General features: G+C 30.3%; 1 protein-coding gene across 1 annotated transcript in view; it reads right to left on the bottom strand.

Moving 5' to 3' along the window:
• The window catches only part of LOC112690303 (probable G-protein coupled receptor CG31760), a 168,716-nt gene extending 149,083 nt beyond the window's left edge, over positions 1-19,633 (bottom strand). The window contains exon 1 of the mRNA XM_025564281.1: positions 18,841-19,633. Coding sequence (XP_025420066.1) covers positions 18,841-19,341 — 501 coding nt within the window. The 5' untranslated portion in view covers positions 19,342-19,633. The remainder of the gene's footprint in view (positions 1-18,840) is intronic.
• Positions 19,634-24,263: the final 4,630 nt, after the last annotated feature.

The following is a 24,263-nucleotide window of genomic DNA, read 5'->3' as shown; positions in this document are numbered from 1 at the left end:
CTATCCTCCTTGCCATCCTCTGTTTTGACTTCCTCGTATAAAAAATAATTTCTAATTGTACTCTCTGACTTGTATCATATACCAACCAATACCCAATAATAAGTAATTTTCATAGTAATATTTAATATATTTACTTAGAAATAATAAATTTACATATATTTGTTAAAACGGAAAAGCCGAAATCGGTATATTTTTTTATTAAAAGCATACGTCCAGCAATATTTTTAGAAGTTGATAAATTTATTCCGTTCTTACTGTGCATAAGAGCGTTAAAAATATTATTAATATCAGTTGTGAATATTAATGAAGGAAAAATATTAGTAAATTATGGTAGTTGCTTGACAACGAACGTTATAATTTTTTTAAAAAAAAAAAAATCATCACAAACATTTACATATACAAGTAATTTACAGTTATATTTATTAAAAAAAAGGTCTTTCATGCTATGCAACATCAAAACACTGCAGATAAATATAAATCACACAAGTCTGCCTCTAAGCGTATCTTTGGTTAATTTTTATAATTTCTTACGTTGAATTGTGTTCACGTGTGCCTCGAGAATATTATAGTTTCTAGTTTTATTTCATATTTTTTTTTCCGATGATTTAGTAATACTACTATTTTGCTATTTTCCAAAAATAATAATTTATTTTTCTACCATAGTTACAAGGTGAAAAGAAGAATTTATTACTTCGTTATTCTTATAGGGTAGTGGAACTTCTATAAAATTAGTCACAAACGACAAATTAGGAAAATCCATGAATAGTTACGGAGATATATTATTATTGAGAAAAAATGCTGATTACATAGAATACTTTTAACTCATAGTGTAAATATATATATATATATATATATATATTTATGTATATGAAAATAATTTCATTCTCTTTAAATATTTTTAATTTTTATCAAATTAAATACGTATTTTATTTTATATATATAAAGTTAATGAATTTAAATCATCCACTGGTTATATGATTCGAATAACAATAAATAACAAAGATTTGCTGTTTGAATTAGTGGGGCAGATGTTTTTCGATTTGAAAGAAAACTTAATTCATTGAATTTAAAACACGATTCCAACCTACATTTTGGTTTATAATATTGTATAGTTTATAAATGCATTGAATATTCGTAAAAACATTGTAACTCAAAACCACTAATTTTGTTTAAGAATTCTACACAGTAAAATATGTATTCACAATATGGCTATGGTTTAATAAAAATTTCCTTGTCAATCAAATCCTAAAATATTTGAACACAATTATACCCCATGAATGGTGCACAATATTGTATAATTTTTAGCCTAGGTAATAATGCTGCACCAAAAGTTTCCTAATATGAAAACCTTTTTTGTTTATAATTTCACGGGTATGGTATACTAGCAAAGGATAAACTTATTAAAAAATATATATATACTATAACACTATGTGTTCTGTAAGTTTAGATATTGGTTTTCTATAAGTATTGGATTTTAAGTTTTTTGGTTTTGAAAATATTCTGTAAAATGCCTAACATAAATTTCAAAATATAAGATTTGACTTATTCGATTTTCAATTTCGTTTATAGTGCGGTATTGTAATTAATTTAAAAGTGATCCTCAAGGTACCGTTCTAGGTTTCATTTTATTTGTTATTTATGCTAATGGCTTATTAAATTTGATTGTTAATTCTAAAATTATTAGTTATGCTAATGAAACTGTAATTCTTGTAACGGATAATTGTTTAATTTAATTTTTATTTCTAAAATAAAAATGATAGGAATGTAAATTATGCTATTAAATACTTTTTTTATATTTGTAACTATCATTAATGAGATTGATTACTGAGATCTATAATTTGAATAGACCTCAAATCATATTATTTTAATATTTCATATTGTATAGTGCAATAAATAAATCATGTCATAGTAAGTATAATAACTAATATCTTGTGATCATTTTAGAAGTGTTTCTGAATAATGATGCAAATTTTTTTAATTCACTTTTTAATTCACTATTCTAGTTAAAAAAAATATAAAAAAATATTTTATTTTGTAATTGTTAATATTTTAACAGAAATTAAAACATTTTCGTAACCATGCCCAAGGAATAGATTTTCCTAGAACTTAACATTTATTAACTAAGAAATAACATTTTTAATTATATAAGATAAATAAATGAATACAATATGTATTCACTACCTATAGATGATAATATTTACACTTTAGTTCATTTTTTATTAAAATTTCAAAAGAAAATCCATTGAAGTACCTAAATCACGTTTTACATTAGACAACCTGAGTTTCTCGCACCTACCCAAAACAAATTCGAAAACATAAAATGAATAACAAAACTTCTTAATCACTCTCTTGGATTACCTACACTCATCGTGAATTACAAACTTACTCGTAATATTTATGAGTGCGGAATCATTAATAAAATAAACCAAGGATTATAAATTACGACAGCTAAAAACAACATTGATCAAACACAGTCCGTCATCAGTCCGTAGCCAACAGTCACGTGAATCATATAACAACTCCGTTCTGTATTCGTATATCCCACGTAATGTATTTTATTAAAATAATACGAGTATAAATTATGCATGATCATACCTGACCTAATCTGTACGAAAAATAATAGTGCTCATAATCACGCTAATTGGAAAAATTAAATTAAATTGTAAATTAATGTAATGATGAAAAAAAAATATATATATATACAAATGTGTAAAATATATAAAAATAAAATAAACCATGTGGTGAGATTTTAACATTAATCCTTCTCCGCTACGATATTTTACAGCCTTAAAACCATTTATTGTGCATCCCGTCTTACATTCGAAAACTGAATCTGAACTCTAATGTTCAAAATTTGATCAGAATCGAATCAGCCTACTTTAGTGTGCGCAAATGTACATAAATACTAAGTGATCGTCAAACAGTTATTTGTGAACACATTGAAGTTATTATAATTAAAATTTAGCTGTAAAACTTTTCCGAAACATAGACCAGTCGTGACATAATATAAACGGTGTATGAATTGTATATTGACTTCTTTAAAATGGAACATTTCTATTAGTTCTGTTACACGCAAAGTATCGGTTACGTTCCATTGGGGTAATAATGTTATTGAACTAGTTGTACATAAATCATAGTCAGAATGTCTTGTTATTATAATAACATTAGGTATTAAAATCATATAACTTTGTGAATAGTGCAAGTATAAATAAAAAATGTATCCAAAATAAAAATTCGCAAAACTTTATGGGTGTAATCAGTAGCCAAATGTATGATACTATATATAAAATATCTAAATAGTAGTAATAAATTTAACTAATCGGTTGAATATTTATCCGCGTACGTTCAATACAAATCTACTATAGCGCTCAAACAATACGACTAAAATTTATTTTACGTTTTGTGATCTTTGCCGGTTTTTTTTTTTTTTTTTGCTTTCGCTTTGAAAAAACTGTAACTTAATGCAACACGCGATGTACTCAAAGTACCAGCTGTGACAATTTTCCTATGTTTAACAGTTTCCCGAGGAATATTTTCATCATTATAAAAACTGTTTGTTGAAAAAATTAAAATCAATTAAATTCTTCTTTCGCCTTAAAACAAATCGCGCGGCACTTCACTAGTCCGATCAAGTAATTTTTTGAATAATTTGTAACATAAAAAATCTCCAGCACAGCTAAACGCTATACAATCATGAACAATTATCCACACAATGTTAAAATATCTATTAATATTTGAAAATTTTCATCGACGCACTTTTAAATTAATAAAAAAAAACCATGTGACGTGGAAAAAAATAATACATAACAGCCGTATATATCATATATAATATCGTACGGGACTGACCAGAACCTGATTTAGAATTTTTCAGGCCCGGGACAAAAAAAAAAGTTGGCCCATTTTTATGAATTGTAAATTAAGTATTAAATATAATAACTAGTCAATATTTAATTTTTTTAAATAGCAATAAAAAATAATATTAAATTTAATAATAATAAATAAAAACAAATTGTCTAGCTTTTTTTTCTGCAAATGAATCAACAACTACATCGTTATTGCCATTTGTCAGTCATATCATTTTTAATGGATAAGATTCATAGGGCATCCAACATTTCTTGACTCAGAGACGATCTTAATCTATTTTTAATTCTTTTGAGATTAATTTAAAAAAATTAAGGATTAATTAAAATTAAAGGAATAATTAAATCCAGTATGTGAGCTTCTGATCCTCATAGGCCCTGGACAAATACCTACAACATCCTTACGTAAATATAGCCCTGAGACTGATGCTCAAACGCCAATACGTTCTAATACGAAACAGATAATAATTATAGTAATTGTACAGTCTTGCGATAGATGGTGTACAGTTTCTGCACGCCCATCGGCGTGAGCAAACTTTATCCATTAAAATGTCTAACTCAATCTCATTGTTATTACTGTATTTGATTCCATAGACGTGCCGCATAGATAAATAAAATAATAAACTATTTTTATACATTTATCGATCTCTAAAAACCAAATTTATTTCGGTGAATCTTATTGTTCATTCCGGAACATCGATGCAAGACAAATATGGTGCACTGCACGCTGGTTAATAGTTGCCAGTCGACTAAAAACAGAATTCGCTCGCAATTAAGTGTCTTGTTTCAATGTAATAAGCGTCTACATCAAGATACTCTACATTTTTACCGAAAAAATCGTTGATATTAAACTATGTTTTTTTTGGTCTGTTTTGTCTGGTATTTTAATGTTTAATTGAGTTATGAGTATGTAAAACAATACAAAAAAAAGGAAATCATAACTTGCTTAAAAATTAAAATATCATAAAAAAACAGACTAAAACACTGATAATATTGTTTCCTTATTGTTCGGTCAGTTTACTCTAATATCAAAACTTATGCCCCTATATTTAAACTACTAAACGAAAATTGTCTAAGTCGTACGTACGTTAGACGAAAACATCACATGCGATTGTGGTGTCCTTTAAAGCAGATTTCAAACAAATTAAATAGCTGAACTCGGTTCAATTCCTGTTGGTAATATTACCAAATTTTTATAGTAAGTAATAGGTACTTACCTATCATAGTAGATAGTAGCTAGTCGTCTAAAACCATCATTATACAACTACTTATATTACAAAAAGATCTTCATTCAAATATATTTGGTTTAATAATTTGGAAACCATGTAAGAAATTTAATTTATTACTATTCAAACGTTTTCGCACTCTACTACAACAATAAGCAATATAATAATTGTTTAAGGTCGGGTATCGTTGGGGTGGTTTAGTATATACGTTCAAAAATTAAATAGGTACATCATTATCAGTTTGATTTTTAACACACTAATCAAAATACTCCTGAAAACAGTGCAATAATATCATTGTATAACGTATGTTTTTACCATGACATTTAAAACAATTCATCTTCGAGGTCCTCAAGTATTTTATTCTTCAATAAAACTTGAAAAAAACAATCTCAGTATTTCTGTATAATCTCCAGGTTTTTCTTTTTCGCTTACATATTCTTTGAGATATACTTGAACAAATGGATCAAAATTTAATTTTCACCGATATCGTTCTTTTATATAAAGCCATCTTATTGATATGATAAGGCATGCATTTATTATACATAAAATCGATGTAGAATGTTTTTTAATCCACACCGATAATCTGGAAAAATGTTGTACCAGATGAATATTTTTTTTGAAATTAAAAAAAGAAATCAGTGCATGGGAATAATTAAAACACTACATTAATCAAACGATTTTATTACTAAACAGCATTAAAAATCTACATTTCCTAGCTTATCTCTAATTTCATTAAACACTGAACACAAGGTTTTTGAAAAAAATATATAGTAAATTACTCAAAATAAACTGTATACTAAATTAAAAACAAATAATAATCATATAATTTCGTAGAAATTAAAATGCAGGTAGTTTCTAAGAATATGAAAATTATTTTCTGTAAAAATTCAAAACTGTAAAATGTCTAAGTAAATAACTAATATCGTTTAATGGAAATTCGTTGAAATATATGATTTCCTCATAATTGTAGTTAATTTTAATTAAATTTCGTTAAATAATAAACTACAGATTATCGATTTTCCTGATTTATATTGTTTTCTCAAACGCTATTCTCGATATTTAATCGCTCGTATATTTTTTTTTCGAAATTAAACTTTTATTTCGTTTATGAATAAGAAATAAAAGTAAAATATGTACATTATATTGTAACCTTATGTCTGATCAAAATTATTTTATGGACATTTTACGAAAAAAAGTAATATAAATATAATCATATTCAATGATTTATGAATACAATTTTTTTTTAAAAAAAAAAAATAAATATATAATATTGACTATTCTTATTATTTGTTCAGTCGTGATGAAAAAAAATAATTCAATTTGATCAAAAATCAGTATGCTATAAATTATGTTATTTTCTTAAAAATGTTCGTCAACCTGTGTTGTGCTTTAGATAAATTTATCTAGATATGTAATCGAGATAAAAACTTCATATTGTTATCATATCGTTATAGATAGAAAATAAAATTGACATCTAATTTTCATCTAGATAAAAATCATAGCCATATAAATAAATTTATCTAGATAATTCGCAAAATCTGTAGCTAATAATTTGTAATAACTAATCTACAATTTTATCATTCAATATAAAATATATAACTAAATAAGAAATTTCATTTGTATATTTACTTGCAAAAATTGGTTCTAAAATAGTTTTACATAGCATTTATTACTAATTATTAACAATGACAATTTATTATGTATATAGACTAGAGTTGTAATGTATATTCGAATAATCGAATTATTTGAATATCAGTATTCGATGCTACAATACCTATTATTATTAAACGTTTTGTGTTGCACGAAAACTTAAACGAATAATTTTCGTTACGTACTATATTGTAACATCGAATACTCATATTCGAATACTTGAATAATTCGCATCACTGATATAGACATATATTAACTAATTAATATGCATGTTGGTAAGAATTACTTATAATTTCATAGTATGGCCTATACGGGGAATCTCATGCCCGTATTACTATTGTTTTGTGGAATTATGAACGCCGAAAGAGCATTTACAAGTATATTAAAACCAGAGATAACGCACCATAGGTCTAAACTGGTTATTATTGCAGCTGTCCGGTAGATAGTTTATAAATACTAAAATACAGATATAATTGTCGATAAGACAATAGCAATGTTACAATACGCATTATGCTGTACCTACACAGAAATTGATCGTTCTCCATCATCTTTCGAACGCCTTAAATTCAATATTTATATATAAATTATGTCCATTGTTCATGTAATCATGTGATCTACATAATTGTCATCACCGGACCCCAATTCTATGAATTCGTACTTTGATGTGTCTACATAATATTATTGTACAACGAAATAAATATTAAGCGTGTAACGTACATTATTTATTAAAAACTTATACTGTACGCAGCGCACTCTCATCCACAACGTGTTCAGTGTTTATCGTCAGACCATCTTCATATTTTTCATAATTTTGTCTATGGCTTTCAATTTTATTTTATTGGTGAAATATTTGATATTTTGAAATGGATCGTTACATAATACAATCATTACCCAAGACCAAAAGAGTTCGCCAACAAACGGGTGAAAAGGTTGATGCCTTATATAAATATCTAGATAAAAATTATTTTACCTATCTATATCTAGATAAATTCAATTTCTACAGTATCAATCTATATCTAGATAATTTTAAATCCAGATATCTTATCTACATCTAGATAGTTCTTTTTTATCTAAGCACAACACTGTCGTTAACTTTCGCAATAATAAAGAAAACCTTTAAGGAATCCGTAAAATGTTCCAATCTCAAAGTAAAAAACTAGATACTAAATAAGATTTCCAATTAGAAATTATTTATGTTTCTGTATCGGATCAATTATTCTGGTCACAATCGTGTACACATTTACACAAAAAAAAAATTAATTAAAAAAATAACTATTGGTGTGGGCTCGAATGTCGGTTAATTTCGAGCAATTTTTTCTCAATTTTTCTTAATTTTTCAGATAGCTATTTAAGAATTCGTAACGTGATACCTCTAAAGTACCAAATAGTACCAATTTCCTATTTTTACTTATTATTTTATGCTGATTGAAGCAATCCCTTACATCAATATTGTGTTCATAGACACAAAAAAAAACACACATAATGGTAAAATCAATACATTCGTTGTTTATCTATTATTCTAAAACTTCAAATCTGTTATTGTTTAAAAGAAGTTGTACAATTTTGATTTATAAAAGTCTTATTATTATATTTTATCTTTCATTTAGAACCATACGAAAAGAGGATATATATTTATAATATGTTTTGTGACGTTTTGACTGAACCACTCGTTTTATTATACGTGTTTGCTCTTTTACTGTTGGCATACGATCTAATAAACTTTATTTCCCAATACAATATAGTACAGAATATTGCCTGTAAAATAGAATATTGAAACAATAAAGACACCAAAGAGAATATTTGACGTATATCACGTCTATTGAAGTTCTAAAAAAAAAAAAAAACTTATAGAACGAAAATATAATATTCAACTAACAAAGTTTAAAAGAAAAGAAAAGGAAAAATTTGCTATATATATTAAAATAATTCGAGGTACTTATAATTAACTCTTAATATGAGTTATATCTAAGCTTTGATCTCATATATTATATGAGTGTATTATATGTGTTATTTGTAAATGTAATATCAACAATTTTAATACTGTCACCGTATAGAATGTGTACATTGGAAATATTCATTTGAGTAAGATTTAAAAAATTATTAAATCATTAAAACAATATGCATTTATAATTGAATTTTTTGTTTTTTTCTGTTTAAAGGCAAGCATAAAAAAGAAATGAAAATATTAGTGTACCTCATAGGTGTGTCTACGGGGGTAGCAAGGTGGGCACCGGCCTCCACAACGACGTTTTTGGTCTCTTGGCTTATAATAGTGAAACCATGGATAAATATATATATATATGTAATATTTATATTCGTAGCTGAAATAGTAACAGTAGGTAATTTTAGGTAAAAGGTAAATTTAAAGATCAAATTTATTGAATTTTCTTATTTGTAATATTTTAATAAATTACTTGTTTAACCAAACCGATAAATAACTCTTATAAGATGGTTAGAGAAGGTTGATGTATAGTTGATAAAATATTTATAAAAAATAACCAAGTAGAATATTAGTTAATATGCCTTATTTATTAGTTCATTGTTGTAATAGCATAGGAAACTAATTTTAAGATCAAGAAAATTTAATTTGGTGGGGTGTAAAAATTCTAGGTGCCATATAATTTCCATACAACAAAAATAAGTTACAAATATAGATATAGATTAGATCACTGATTATTGACTGATCACTGACTATTAGATATAGATATAGATATAGATCACTGTAGTAAGTAAAAAATTTAAATTTTATAACTGGCCTCCCCAACCATGGAGGTCAGGACACGCCTATGGTGTACCTTTATAAATTTGTCATTTCTTTAAGTTTTTTACGAAAAAAAAAAAAATTAGAGCATATTAAGAACATATTTTAGCATTTTTATATATTTTAATAATATATATGATAATTTTTAAGGGCATAAATATATGCATATTTTAAAGTTTTTAAGGGCATGAAGTCCCTAGCCCTAGTTATAATACATACCCAAATTAAAGTCAAAATTATACAGTAGATAAAATTATAATAATGTGTAAATATCACTTTAAAAAAATAAGAGTGAAAATATCAAGCCTTAACAATTCTAGGATAATTATTTTCAGAGTTACTGTCAAAAAAATTTAAAATCGCGCGCATTTTACAGTTTTTTGGTTAAATTTCTGTAACTTGGTCGATTTTGGATTTTGAAAATTGGTTTAACTACCAAAATTGATTTAAAAAAATAGGCAAAAAATAATTAGTGGTTAAACTAGGTAGATGCCATTTAAGAAAATAAAGTTTTACTACGCATACGCGTGTCTATTTAAGTTAAAAAAATTAAAAACTCATAAAAATACACATTTTTATGTCATAAAAACCAACAAAAAATCAGACTTCAAATTGCAGGTCTTTACGCAAAGATATTAAGTGTTCTCAGTTAGCGTTTACACACTGTATAATGCTTGATTTCTAACAAATCACAGAGCGTTTGAGATTATATGTAAAAATTTGGATCGTATGATTTGTATTTTATTTATATGAGTTTTAGTACATTGTACCTAGACCAGGACAGCATATAGAAGTAGATGACGTATAATTTTTGCATTTATTTATAATGAACACTTCCAGCTCAATGAAGTTTGGTGATTTGTAAATGGATATAGTTTTTTCTAAACGTTTTTAATCGTTGAACAACGAATCTTCTTAGTTGCTTTACCTGTGCCTAGATAGATCTCTAAGTATAACTGTTCTTGAGACTTAAATCTGATTGTAAGTATGCTAATATTTTATTTCTTACCACTAAAATTGTATTGTATAATTAAATAATTTTATCATTGAATCATAGCGCATTCTTATGATGATTAGATTAAATCGAACTACGTTTATATTTATATACATTGACGAATTGTATAAGTAAATAATTAATTAAAAAAGTACAATAAGGATATCAACGTTTAAAAAAACTATATCCATATATCCACAGATGTTAGTGGAGTGAATTTATAGAACTGTAAGTCGTTGACTTGTAAGTTTTCAAGATTTCAAGTAGAATTGTCTATTTTTTCTAAAATATTGAAAATGTTTTTAGTAATTTTAAATCCTTTATTTTTTGACAGTACATTTTCCAATTTTTTGTAAATAGCCTTTCCTTTTGCTCCTTGTGGATTTTGTAATTTTTTCTTAAAATTTTTCTTTTAACAGTTATTACGACGGAAATAGACTTAAAGAGCATCATGTTTTGTTTTTCCAAACATGTAATATAAGTCGAAAGAAAACTATAGTTTACAGAAATAAATGCCAAGTTTGCTTTTCAATCTGAGTTGTTAAAAATATCTTTAGCTTTTTTTATGCTGCTCAAGTCCTTTTCATCCAACTTGTTAGAAATATTTTTTAATACTTTATAATTCTCACAATAATATTTAACCGCATCCAACCATGTTCCCCGACTAATTAAAATCGGTTGTGGTGGCATTAGGATGTTAGGAGCTTCATTTTTAATTATATGAGTTCGAAATAGGGCTTTCAAAAATACTTTTTTTACATAAGATATGATTTGGTTAACTATGTTAAAATATGAACGTACTTCTTATGTCACTTGATGAAACCCATGTACTATACATGTTACATGCACCATCTTTGAGTGAAGTGCATGAATTGCCTTACCCAATTCACCATGTACGGCGCAGCGTCCGAAAAAATAACAAGGCATTATCATGTTGAATGCCTTGTGGCCATGACAAATTCATGGATTTATCAGAAAGTTTAAAAATGGTTTTATAACTATTTCTAATTCTTCTGAAATTAACAAAAATATCTCACCCGGTTCGTCAGTCAGTAAAACTCCTATAATAATATTGGCTACGAAGCGACCTTCGATGTCAGTCGTCTCGTCAATAGATACCCATATTTTGTTATTGATACGTGATTTCGTATTTTTTCTAAAGTATTTTTATAACAGTCATGTACGTAACATTTACGAAGAGTAGCTTTCTTTAGAATTTATTTTCTTGTACACTTTTTTAAAAATTCTTTACATTTTACATTTTCCAATTTGTATAAAGATATATTAGCAAACAACATAGCTTTACATAAATCTTTGTTAAACTGACCTTTTTAATTGGCAGATTAAATTCAAGAAATTATTGATTTTATTTTGGCTTATCAATGCGGTTAACTGACTTGACAAGTTTTTCGGTTTTAAGATATTAGAACACAGTAAAACGTTTTTGAGCACTAACTTTAACTTCACAAAGTTTACAAAATAATAATGATTCATCAATTAAAAACACAGAACTACCGAATTCTGAAACATATGACTGTAGGCGACTACATGTATTTGTTTTTACTTTAGGCATTTTTAATTTAATCTTCAAAAAAAAAAAAAAAAAAACGACACGAATAGACGAACTATACTAACGTAAGACAAAAACACATTATCAGTTGTGTATTAGATGGTATACGGGGATATACGGCGTATACCCAATACGCTATTTTTATCCATGGCATATAGCGTACGATAAATTGATGATACGCAGGTATATGGCCGTATCTAGCGTATAGCTTGTAATTTGACAAATAACTATATAATTCCTTGACTAACCTAACTTGTGGTTATATTTATGACGTAATTCGGTATCGGATATGTTATTGTTATTATTTTTTTTATGATTTTTATCATTTAACAACAAGTTTTTGTTATCAAACAGTCCATATATAAGGATGTGTAGTTCATGAGTGAGTTTTTTTGGTTCTTGCCATATGATAGTTACTACATGAAATAATGTATATACCTACCCATGATTTATTTTAGCAATACATCACTATATACATTTTGTTTGTATTATGATACAAACAAATAAACGAATTAACATCAACTGACCATATTCGTCGTACTTCTTATCGACCGACACACACTAATAATACACAAATAATTGGGAAAACACAGTATACACACACACGGTATAGATTATATTATCATTTATATTTATTTTAAATTTATATCTATTTTTTTTCTAATTTCTAGAAAATTCTATAGAAATAATGTTGTATGTACATATGTATAAAATATTGTTTTCTGCAGATTATTGTTTTAATTTTAATAAAATATGTGAAATATGTTCTTAAAATAGAAATATTATATTATTATTATTATATTATATTATAATCAACGCCGGACGGCTTTTACAAAATTACAGACAAGAAGTACATAGATAACAGTAAAAAAAAAACATATACAATATATATAAGACGCGTAACTTATACTAATTTATATTAGAGAGAAGAAAAAGAATTAGTAAGTAAGTAAAACCAAAAAAAAAACAACATGGTGTAAGTTATGTGAAAATGAAAAAATAAAAATAAAAAATGTGAGCCTTCGTACTTCATGTGGCTTAGTAGTCTATATGATTATTTGCATTATGCATCATCCTTATAAGTGGGGCATTCCTGGAGAAGTTCGATTTATTGGTGGGTATATAAAAATTACACTGAAGCCTAGTGTTACTAGGAATACGAAAGCTAAGTTCTCCAAGTAGTCTTGGGGCATCAACTTGACCTTCGATCAGACGCTGAATAAAAGTGATATCAAAATTATCACGCCTTACAGAAAGGGGAATTAGTCTCAGAACTTGGCTTACTGGCCCATAATCATGTGGCGGATGAGGAATGTTGAGGCAATAACCGGTGAAACGCATAAAACTGTTTTGTACACGATCAATCCGAGAAATGTCAACTGTGGTATATGGTGACCAAACAATAGACCCATATTCAATGACCGAACGGACTAAAGCATTATAAAGAGCTAGAAAGCAGTTGGCAGAACTAAAATTAGTAGAGTGACGCCTTATGAATCCCAAAGCACGAAAGGCTTTGCTGGTCATATAATCAATATGAGGGCTAAAATTAAGAGAAGGTACAAATAAAATGCCTAAATCATGGACCTGGCTAACACGTTGAATAGATATACCATCAAGTCTATAGTCAAAAGATATCACTGCCTTAGAGCGATAGTAAGTCATGACTTTACATTTAGAGATATTAAGAGATAAATTAAACGTACTACACCAATTGGTGAATTTATCAAGGGTGTTCTGGAGAGTGAGGCAATCATTATTTGAGGTAATCGTGTGAAAAATTTTAGAATCATCAGCAAAAAGTAGGAGACGACAAGGGGAAACAACTGAGCACATAGTATTAATGAAAATATTAAATAATAAGGGACCTAAATGGCTACCTTGTGGAACACCGGACGATGCACAGAAGAGATCAGATGTCTTCCCGAAGAGGTTGACAAATTGTTGACGGTCACTAAGGTAAGATCTAAACCATGATAAAATATAACAAAAATATGCTCTTAAAGGAAAAAAAACAGCTGAATATGCAAAATATGCAAAATAAAAATGATTACTTTAAACTCTTATTACAATGAAACACATTTTTGTATCACTTAGCTACGTTTAAAATGATTATTGAAAAATATGCAAACTTCTATAGGTCCCTAGCTCTAATTATAACTTATAGCAGAAAAAACGTAAATAAGCACGCATGTAGTTTATTTCGTAACATTTAATGGATCTATTGGAATTCATCAACAATTAACAATAAGTTTAATTTTAATTCAAGTTACAAGTTTATTTATTTATTAATTAATTTAACGTATAAATTGTTCAAATTGTTGTCCTCTGTGAACAAAACATGATTCAGTGCACCGCATGAATTTTTTATTTGTTGCAGAAGTAATTTCTTCATATTTAATAAATAAAATTGAAAATATCAAGCTTTAATTATTTTAGAATAGTTATTATCAGAATTATAGTCAAAAAAATTTAAAATCGCACGCATTTTTGGTGTAATTGCTGTAACTTGATTAATTTTGAACTTAGAAAGTTGGTTTAACTTCGAAAATTGATTAAAAAAATAGGTGAAAAATAATAAGTAATTAAAATAGGTGGTTGCCATTAAAGAAAAAAAAAAAGTTGTACTGATCATGTGTGTGTCTATTTAATTTAAAAATATTAAAAAACTCATAAAAATACACATTTTTATGTCATAAAAACCAACAAAAAATCAGAATTAAAATTGCAGGTCTCTACGCAAAGATATGAGTGTTCTCAATTAGCGTTTACATACTGTATACAGACTTAAAAATCCCATCGATCAAAAACTATATCAAGAACTATATTGATAAAATTATTCAGTCATCTACACAAAGCAAATGATCCACAACATTTCGGGCTGAAGCCCGTTCTAATACACGCATATTCCAACACGATATTCTCCATGACGTTTCAAACTAGTATACTTTACTTATAATTGTTGAATTATTTTTGTAAATTTTGTATAACTTGATTGCAAATTGTGAAAATTTGTTATTGTACTCTGTAACTGAATACGTTAAGTTAAACCTAGTAACTTACTTTTACCATTGTTAACAGACATAAAAATATTTAATTCAAATTTGACATTCATTATTTTGAATGACAGAAGTCAGGAAAACGTTAAAATATAAAAAAAAAAATCCTGTAGAACACTAACGTTAATAGCTATTGGATTATATAGTACCGTCATTTTTGACCAGTAAACAGCGTCCCGAGGGAACGACTTTATTTTGGTGGGCGAGAAGAAGTTCTGGAATTCAAAAAACATTATGATTATATTGCCATTATTCAATACCACTATTGCTCCATTTCTATAGACATGTTTTTGTTAGATAATGGTTTTTCTATTTTTGAAACATTATATTATATTATAGAATCCTTTGATCTAAGGCATTGTTTGAAGGACTCGGACTATCTATACAAACCTCTTAGACATTCCTAACAGTTAATAATATGATTTTCAGCTGAACCATATAAAAGCAAAACGACAATGTGTGGGTTAATATTTTCAGTTAAATCATAAGTTTTAAACTTTCGAAATAGAAATAAACGTTAGTAATTTTTGTTTTACTCAAACACTATAGACAAAAAATGCTGTTTCAGTTGTAGCCCAAAGTTACAGAGAGCCACCTACAATAAATTTGAATTTTAATAATTGAACTCAGAAGCTATACGAAATTATTAAATGTTTTATGTTTGCGTGGTTAACAATTTTTTTAAAAGTATTTGGGAAAAATGTATACATTTACATGTGTTATTTATTGTTGGAAAAAATAAAATAACTTTGTCACAGTTATTTATTTATTGCAAAGTTAATACATTTTGACCCAAACATCGAAAGCTTACAAAATAATTAATCAAGCACAACATTTTTTTCTTTTACATTAATATATTATTACATTTGTTTATCACGTGTTAAACTGTTAACTATTATAAATTAAAACATAGAGTTGTATATTATAATGAGTATTGGATTTATTTTTTTTATTTTTCAATTTTTTTTTATTTTAAAAAATATTTACAATATGTAATAATAATGTGTAAAATAAGTACATTTTCTTACAAGCTTACAATTATTTATTTATTTGATTAAATTTTATATTTTATTTTTTATAATTGACATAAGGAGAATGACTGTTGAATAACAAAGTCTCATAGAAAATGGAAAATGTTAGGTCATTAAAAATATTAAAACACGAACTTTGTTTTAAACGATGAGGTGAATTGCCAAAAATTATCTCTTTACTTAGATCTCTCTGAGATAAGAGATTTGATTTGTTAGAAGAGTTTGGTGTAGTAATTTTTGTATTATTTAATGATTTTTGTTATGCTTTTAATATTTTCTCAATTAATGTTAGGTATTCTAGAGCGAGTCTTTTATAGTGTACTACGGAGCAGAGGCTTTTAATCGGAGATATATTTAGTAGAAAACCTGGATTGATTTAATTTGAGACACAGCCACATATCTGGACACTATTTACACATATGGGCCGTAACATAGATTTGTATAGTAGAAATTAATTGTTTTGATTAGTTTGAATTTTATGATATATTAAATTAGATATAATTTTGTATTGAAGAAATTCCGTTTTGACTTTAGATGTAAACTATATTTAATGAATTCGAATATAATAATAAATATATTTTAAATATTAATATATTTTGAGTTTATTTATAACAAAAAGATTAAATTAATAATAAATTAAACGTTGAATCCCTAGGGTAAAACTGTAATCGGAAATTATTTAATATGATTTCTGTATCCCATGCACAGTACAAACTGTATCCTTAGGTTACATCTAAACGTTTTTTTTAATATCTTAAACGAATAGAAAAAAGGCACTATCAACGTACTCAATAAATGTTGCAAAAGGCAATTTGTCTTTTATCGTTTTCGTTCTTGGAGGGTCTAGTATATTATAATCCATTATTACGACCGTTTTAAGACGGATATTAGAAAAATGTCCGTTCCATTATTATCATGTATATTTTATCATACAGGACGAAACAAACATAATTTAAACTACACCAGAGTCCAGTTTATGATAAGTACCTTTTTATAAAACACAATTAATATTTGAAAAAGCAAGATATTAATAATGTTAAAGATATTATGTATATAAATATTTTTTTTCTTATTAATTTAGCTAATATTTATTGCTTTTCTAATTTATAGTTTTTAATCCAAGTTTTTTTTATAGCAATATAATAAACGTGTAAAATTAGAATAATATTTGTATTTTAAAAGGAAAAAATCAAATCTATTGAACTTCCAAACAATAAAAATATGTTTTATTTCGTTCATTGTTTTTCGTATTGTTTTTATTTTCTTTTTCTTTTTTCTTTTCCGTGACTTAAATTAAAACTAATTATGATACAAAAAGAAAATAACTTGATACGATTTATGGTATTTTTAAATAATTTAAGAAAAAAACGGTAGTTATTTGTTTAAAAAAAAATGTATGCATATTCCAAAATGCTACCTCGGAAACTCGATAACAATAAGCGCGTTGACTGCAATAGTATGTATTTTTCATTTTAAATGACATTTGGTGACGATTAATAAATATAATATTTTATATATGTGCATAGCTCTCGAGACAAACTGGTAACAGTAATGTTCGCGAGTCGCGTGATGTATTGCGTTTCGAATATTGCGATTTACCGAGCGGCGGTCCTCGATTATAACATCTAGCTTATTTCTTTCTCATCATCTGCACCACCACGTCCGCACGCCACCTCCGCCTACCCCATGCTTGAATCCGCTTCGATAATAAAGTATTTTATTTTAATGTGTACAGGGAGTGAGAAATAGCCCCCAGTGATTTGATACCAGCATCCTTAATAGGTTTTAATATAATCCGTTCGTGTAATGTTTTACGACAACGGCCGTCCTGGTGGATGTCTCCACACGCATATTGCCCTGTTTTCTCGAGTCCCAATCCCTTTTTCGAATTGGCCGTATCCATCTATCTCCCTCAGTCTCTCAGCCACTTCAACGTCTACATTATTTCTGTTCCTACCGATCGAACATGAAAAAACTCTTTTGACCGATAAGTACGATTAGTAGAGAATTCGAGTGGCACAACAAACTAATCGTTTTCCGGTCTCTACATCCTAGTTAAACACGACCGTGATCACCGTGCAGTTCTACGGCCATTTTTGTGTGAAATAATTGCATGAATGTTGAATTTATGGGTTTGCTCAAATCGTATTTAATATACGTAAAACGACTACAGTACTGCAATCGTCGTGGTCTTATTATTAATATGAAATGTGTAGAAATTATACGATATGTATACCGCTCGGCAGTGGTGTTTTTTTTTACGTCCTAGCGTTTTCCTAGTTGGGTATAAATAAAAATAAAAACAATGACATTTTGAAGAAAAAAGTCATGGGGGGGCTACCCCAATATTCATCTCCTCCCCTTGAGGCCACCACTACCAGCGGATATCTGCTCGAACGCGGATTTCGCGTCGACGGAACGACAACATGAATCAATGTCGCCGTATAGTAATATTTTATAAAAAATCTCCGTCCACAACTCAACGACCATCACGATCCATGCGCGTCATTTCACCATCATTCAATCGGTTTATAATTTATTGCTAACCGCGCCCGTACGCCATCGCGAGATAATTATGCTCAAGTGTTTTCAAGGTCGTTTACGTTTTTAAACCAAAAAAAAAAAAAGTGTTTGTCGAACGTCGGATAAAATAACAAAATGTAATCGGACGTGATGCGGGCGCGCGTACCTGAGCGTATCTGTCCACGACTCCTTCGCCCATATTCAGATCGGTACCAGCGGTGCAATTGCCGCCCAGCTGCTGTTGTGACTCGACGATCCGAAGCAGCACATTGGCCTTGTCCCGGTGGTGCTGCTGGTGCCCGTTTCCCGACAGCGGTGGCGGCGGGGACGACCGTGGCGAGCCACCCCCTGGATCGTGGAGATGGTCACCGGCCGTGACGGCGACCATAGCCACCACCGCCGTGGCCGTTTTGGTGGACGACGGCGGCTGCGGCTGCAACTCGTTGTGCTGTTGCTGCGCCCATCTGGCCAACCGGGACCGACCGTGCCGCACGGTGACGGCCATGGCGCTCAGCGCCCACATGGACACCACGGTGGCCACTAGCATGACTGCGGCTCGAGCGGCGGCAGCGGCGGCGGCGGCTGCGTTCCGATGACGGTACCGGTGTTGTCGGTGGTGATGGCGGTGATGGTAGTGGCCGTGGTCGTCATCGCGGACGCGTTCCATCGGGGGGCCCACAGGCCGCGCAGAGCCATCGTCGCCCGTCACCGGTGGCGGTGGCCACGTGGAGCGAGGCGCGATGTGCACGGACCAACAAAAAGCTTTCACCCGAACGGACGCGCGGACTCGACGAGAGCTGATCTCTCAGCAAATACGAAGAACGAGTAAACGCACGAGTGATCGTCGACCGTGCGCGATTGACCGGCCGGTTGCGTCCGCGTTTCCGCCGTGACGATGACGACGTGCGAACCCGGTTGACGCCGTCGAGTGACTAATCGGCAACGGCCGGGCGCGTAGGGGCGCGCGCACGACGAGGGCGCCACGCGCTACGGCCACGCGCGACACTCGATCGGTGCCGCGTCCGTGGTTCGCCTCCGTACGTGTTCGCGACGCCCCTCGGCACCGTTATCGGTTATTACGCGCGTCGTCAACACGGTTGTGGCAACGTGACGGCCATCGGACCGCGGTGAAACGCTAACACCACCGGCAGCAGCGCCGCACTGTTCGGTTACCGGTCAGACCTGTATTTCAGGGGGTACCTAACATCGATGGATGTTGAAGGAGACTTAAGCCCTGTACGCAAAATATATATATATATCAAACTGCACCGGACGTGAAAATAAATAAAATATCGTGGAACATTATTTCCGAAGAATATTTTTTTTTTTCGAAGCTTGTTTATTTTTATCGGCTTCAGTTGTATATGATTTGCGTAGAACATTTTGTTTTATTTTGACTATTGTGAATGCCATTTTTTTTTTTATCAAATGTTCTAGAATAATTTACATACATTTAATTTGAATAGCATCTAAGGGCCCCTTACCCTTAGATTTAAATTTTAGGACTCTATTTACAACATTATAGAGTACACTCTGTACACACCCCATACGCAAGTCTATGTTAACGTTATTTACAATGCTTACACGTACAAGATGATTTTTTTTTCCATCCCGGTACCGATAGTCAGAATTTTCGCGCAATATCACGTCGATTTATAAAAGAATGTCATTTATTTACAAGCAGTTTTGTCGCACTCGGTATTCTCAAATAGCAACAGCGATATTATACCTAGAATCAGTGACGGGTTAAGGATTTTTCCCAACGGAGGTAGCATATCGGTATTTACTGATTGATCTATGGACGAAATGTACAATATTTGTATGATTACCAGTAGAGCTCGGATTTCAATGCATTTGCATATTTTTTTTGGAATGTCATCACGATGCTTTCTAAGCTATAAATATGTTTCAAGTGCTTCATGTTGTAACTACGAAATTTTTGGTGCATTTTTGACTTATACCATTTTCATCAGAGTATTTTCTTATCAAGCAATAATATTATACAGACGGTTCGTGTGGCCTATTGTCGGACGCTTTTAATTGTGTGTTGCGAATATACGTCGAAAATACCACAGGTGCATTTCATATGCTACATATTTTACGAATGCTTGTATGTTATTTTTGTATAAACGAAATTAATATTAAGCATTAACTGAGTCTATAAATGTTATAAATGTTAGATACGATTAAAAATTAACATATATGAAAAAATCACCATGTCAAATTGAAAAAACATAAATTTAAAATTTGACAACATTTTACATAAAAATAAAGACTTTAAGAAAATATTGTTCCAGAAGACTTGACACCTAACGATATGACGTTTTCAAATTTGCTTCTATCATCTCAGAGATATCTCATGTAGAGAGAACATTTTTAGTTTATAAAAACTTGTTGGTAGACAACCGTCGATCATTTTAATTTCAAAATATTAATGAAGCTCTTATTTGTACAGTGTAATAAAAATGTAATTTGTAAAATTAAATTTTTTACTTGTTATATTTTTTTATATTTAAAAAATCATAAATTTTAATCGTAGCTACACCCATTTAAAATGTTGAATGAATAAATAAATAATAATAATAATAAAACTAATGTTAACTTTATTTTTGCATTTTTTTAAGGACATCTTTTTAATTTTTTGGGGAATTTTTTAGAGTTCTTAGGTCATAAATGCATTTATTGAAAGGGCTTTTTTTAATATTTTTAGGGCATTTAAATCCGAGCCTGATTATAAGTGTTCACTTAAAAATATAAACGTTGTTTACGTTCACGTTCTCTTTGAGAAAATCGGGTGACGTTCTCATGTCATTCACAAAATATGAACGTGCGTACGCGAACGACTAACTTTTCATACGCTGGTAATTATTACATTATCGTTTTTTAGGTAACGTATACAGTTCAAACAAGATGAACGAAACAACGATGAAATGGTTACTCCTGTCGGGAAATAAAAAAAAAACTCAAGAGATCGACTCCCCTGCCAAGTATTGTTTTTACTTTCGTTAGACGATTCCAGGGTACGAAAGTGTCTTAAAAATAAATTAAACACGCCTATATTGATGATATCGTGTGTGCAAGTGCATAACAGGCGGTAAGAAATGTGTCGTCTTCTCGACAAGTTTGGAATTCACTGGATACTTTCCACAGGTTGTGATCGAAAAACATGATTGGATTTTTACGCGTGATTTTTCGGAGCGGAAAATAGGGAACGAACCGGGTGATGGTCGAACGGCGATAACGAGTCAACATCGCGGTGTTGCGGCCATGTGCTGCCGTCCAGCCACTACTTCCGGTGTTCGCCGATTTCGGGTATTCGAAAGGGTCCAGGCGAGCTGGAAACCGTACCCGACTGGGTGGCCCCGCAGTACCGGCCCCTGCCGACGGTGAGCCCCGGCCACTTGTCACACGGCGGCTATCGGCCCGTCAGCGCGCGACATCGTAGTGACGTGCTAGTCGGTGTTCGCGGTCGGTTTTTATTGATGTCGCGCGCCGAGGCAATTTTCGTTTTCAAACAGTAATTAACCCTTATAACCACGACACGCTGCCATTTCTGACGAATCGGTACGTATCATCACATGCCCATATATCACCTCCGTCCAACGCCCACGCATTCCATGAACAAAACTCCTGCGTACGTTTTCGTTCCTTTCCTCCTCAGCACCACGAATCGTTGTCGAAAAATAACTATTCCACCCTTGTACTCTCGACGTAACGGTGAGTTTTTCTTGATTCTTGCAACCAACACCGGACATCCGGGGCCACATTTTAAGTGCGGTTTGTAGATGCGACCCCCCCCCCCCCTTTATATAAAGAAAGTCGGATTAGTTACAGAATTTATAATTCAAGAACAACTGGACCTATTTTGATGATCTTTGATTTGTTGGATTTATTTCCGTATAAGAATAAAAATAACTCTTATCTTGGAAAGAATACAAACAATTATCTAGATAAGAAAAAATTTTATCTTCGATAAGTAATTAGATAATTTAGCGTTATTTACCTAGATAAGATGAATGATGAGAAAAAATCTATCTAGATAAGTCCTAACACTGATAATAAGTGACGATCAAATCCAACCCAACGTTCCATAATATTTTTTTTCTCTTCCAGTTATTTGCAGTACCTACACCAAATTATACATTTAACGCATTATATAGCTGTAGTACCTACACGTGTTTTAATTATTTTGATTGAATTATTTTTAAATTATATTCAATATGGATGAAACAATGATTCTTATGAAACAAAAGTTTTATGAATCAAATGAAAAACGTGAGTACAAAAATAATAGTGCTATTTTGTCTGGTGAAAAATATTTAAATTTGATATTTGACGTCAAAAATATAAAAATTAAAAAAAACTTAAACCCGTAATTATTGGCTTGCGAAACATTACGATTTAATAACAATAAATGGCGTCGAAACATTAATTTACCCATTTAATGAAAACAATCCTAATTTCAAAATATACGTTATGATAAACGATATGTTTGACACTTTAAACAATGTTCATAAGTCAATTGGACACGAAGGAAGGGACCGTATGTTATTTGAACTTAATAAAAAATATAAAAATATTACCCAAGCTGATGTGAAGTTGTATTTAAATTTATGTATTCCATGTCAACAGAAAAAAAAATCACAAAAAAAAAGGTATTGTAGTCAAACCAATGGTTTTTAACGATTTTTAATAGTCGCTGTCAAATTGATCTAATAGATTTTTAATCACAACCTGATAGAGATTTGATATTTATATGTGTCTATAAAAATCATTTAACAAAATTTTGTATATTAAAACCCTTAACTTTGATACGGTCGTGTCGCACGAATACCGCGATCTCACCCGTTACACCCCTTTGCCATGGTGTCACCATTCGTTCGATTATCAATCGGGACGCCCGATAGATTAATCGAACCAGTTTTCGGAGTCGGTGATGAGCCCCAAAGCGTTCGCGGATGGTGCGAACGACGGCGGCGCTTGTCTGCTTTTAGCCGTCTTCGTGGGCACTTACTTTTGTGCTTATAGTTTTTGTCATTTGACGTTTTAATTTAAAATATTTTTATTAAAGCTACACATTAACATTTGATTGTGTTAAATAATTATAATTATTTCTTCTTTTATTATTCATATTCATTATTATTATTAAAATCAATATTAAATTGACTTTCATTATTTTTTTTTCTTTTTAAAATTTAATAGTATTTTTTAAAAATTACAATCGTGTGTGTATGCCTGTGCTACGTGACAACTTCAAAACGAGTAGAACAAGTCGCATGTGTGTTTTTCCATATTTTTTGTTTATTTGGTGCGCCCGCTTCTCTTCAATCTGACAATGGAAGGGAATTTTGTAATGAACTAATTAATTCAGTGTATGAGATGTGACCTGATTTAAATATTGTTCATGGGAAACCACGGCATAGTCAGTCGCAGGGCAGAGTTGAACGAGCCAATCAAGATATAGAAAATATATTGAGAATTTGGATGCCAGATAATAACATCAATAAATGGAGTGAAGGACTCAGATTTTTCCAATTTATGAAAAATAAAACCTATCATTCTAGAATTAAATGAAGCCCATACAATGCA

Source organism: Sipha flava, unplaced genomic scaffold, assembly GCF_003268045.1.
Source record: "Sipha flava isolate LNK unplaced genomic scaffold, YSA_version1 114_pilon_pilon, whole genome shotgun sequence".
Classification (NCBI taxonomy): Eukaryota; Metazoa; Arthropoda; class Insecta; order Hemiptera; family Aphididae; genus Sipha; species Sipha flava.
The sequence above is the reverse complement of the archived record's forward strand: the minus strand, read 5'-3'. Positions and strand labels throughout refer to the sequence as shown.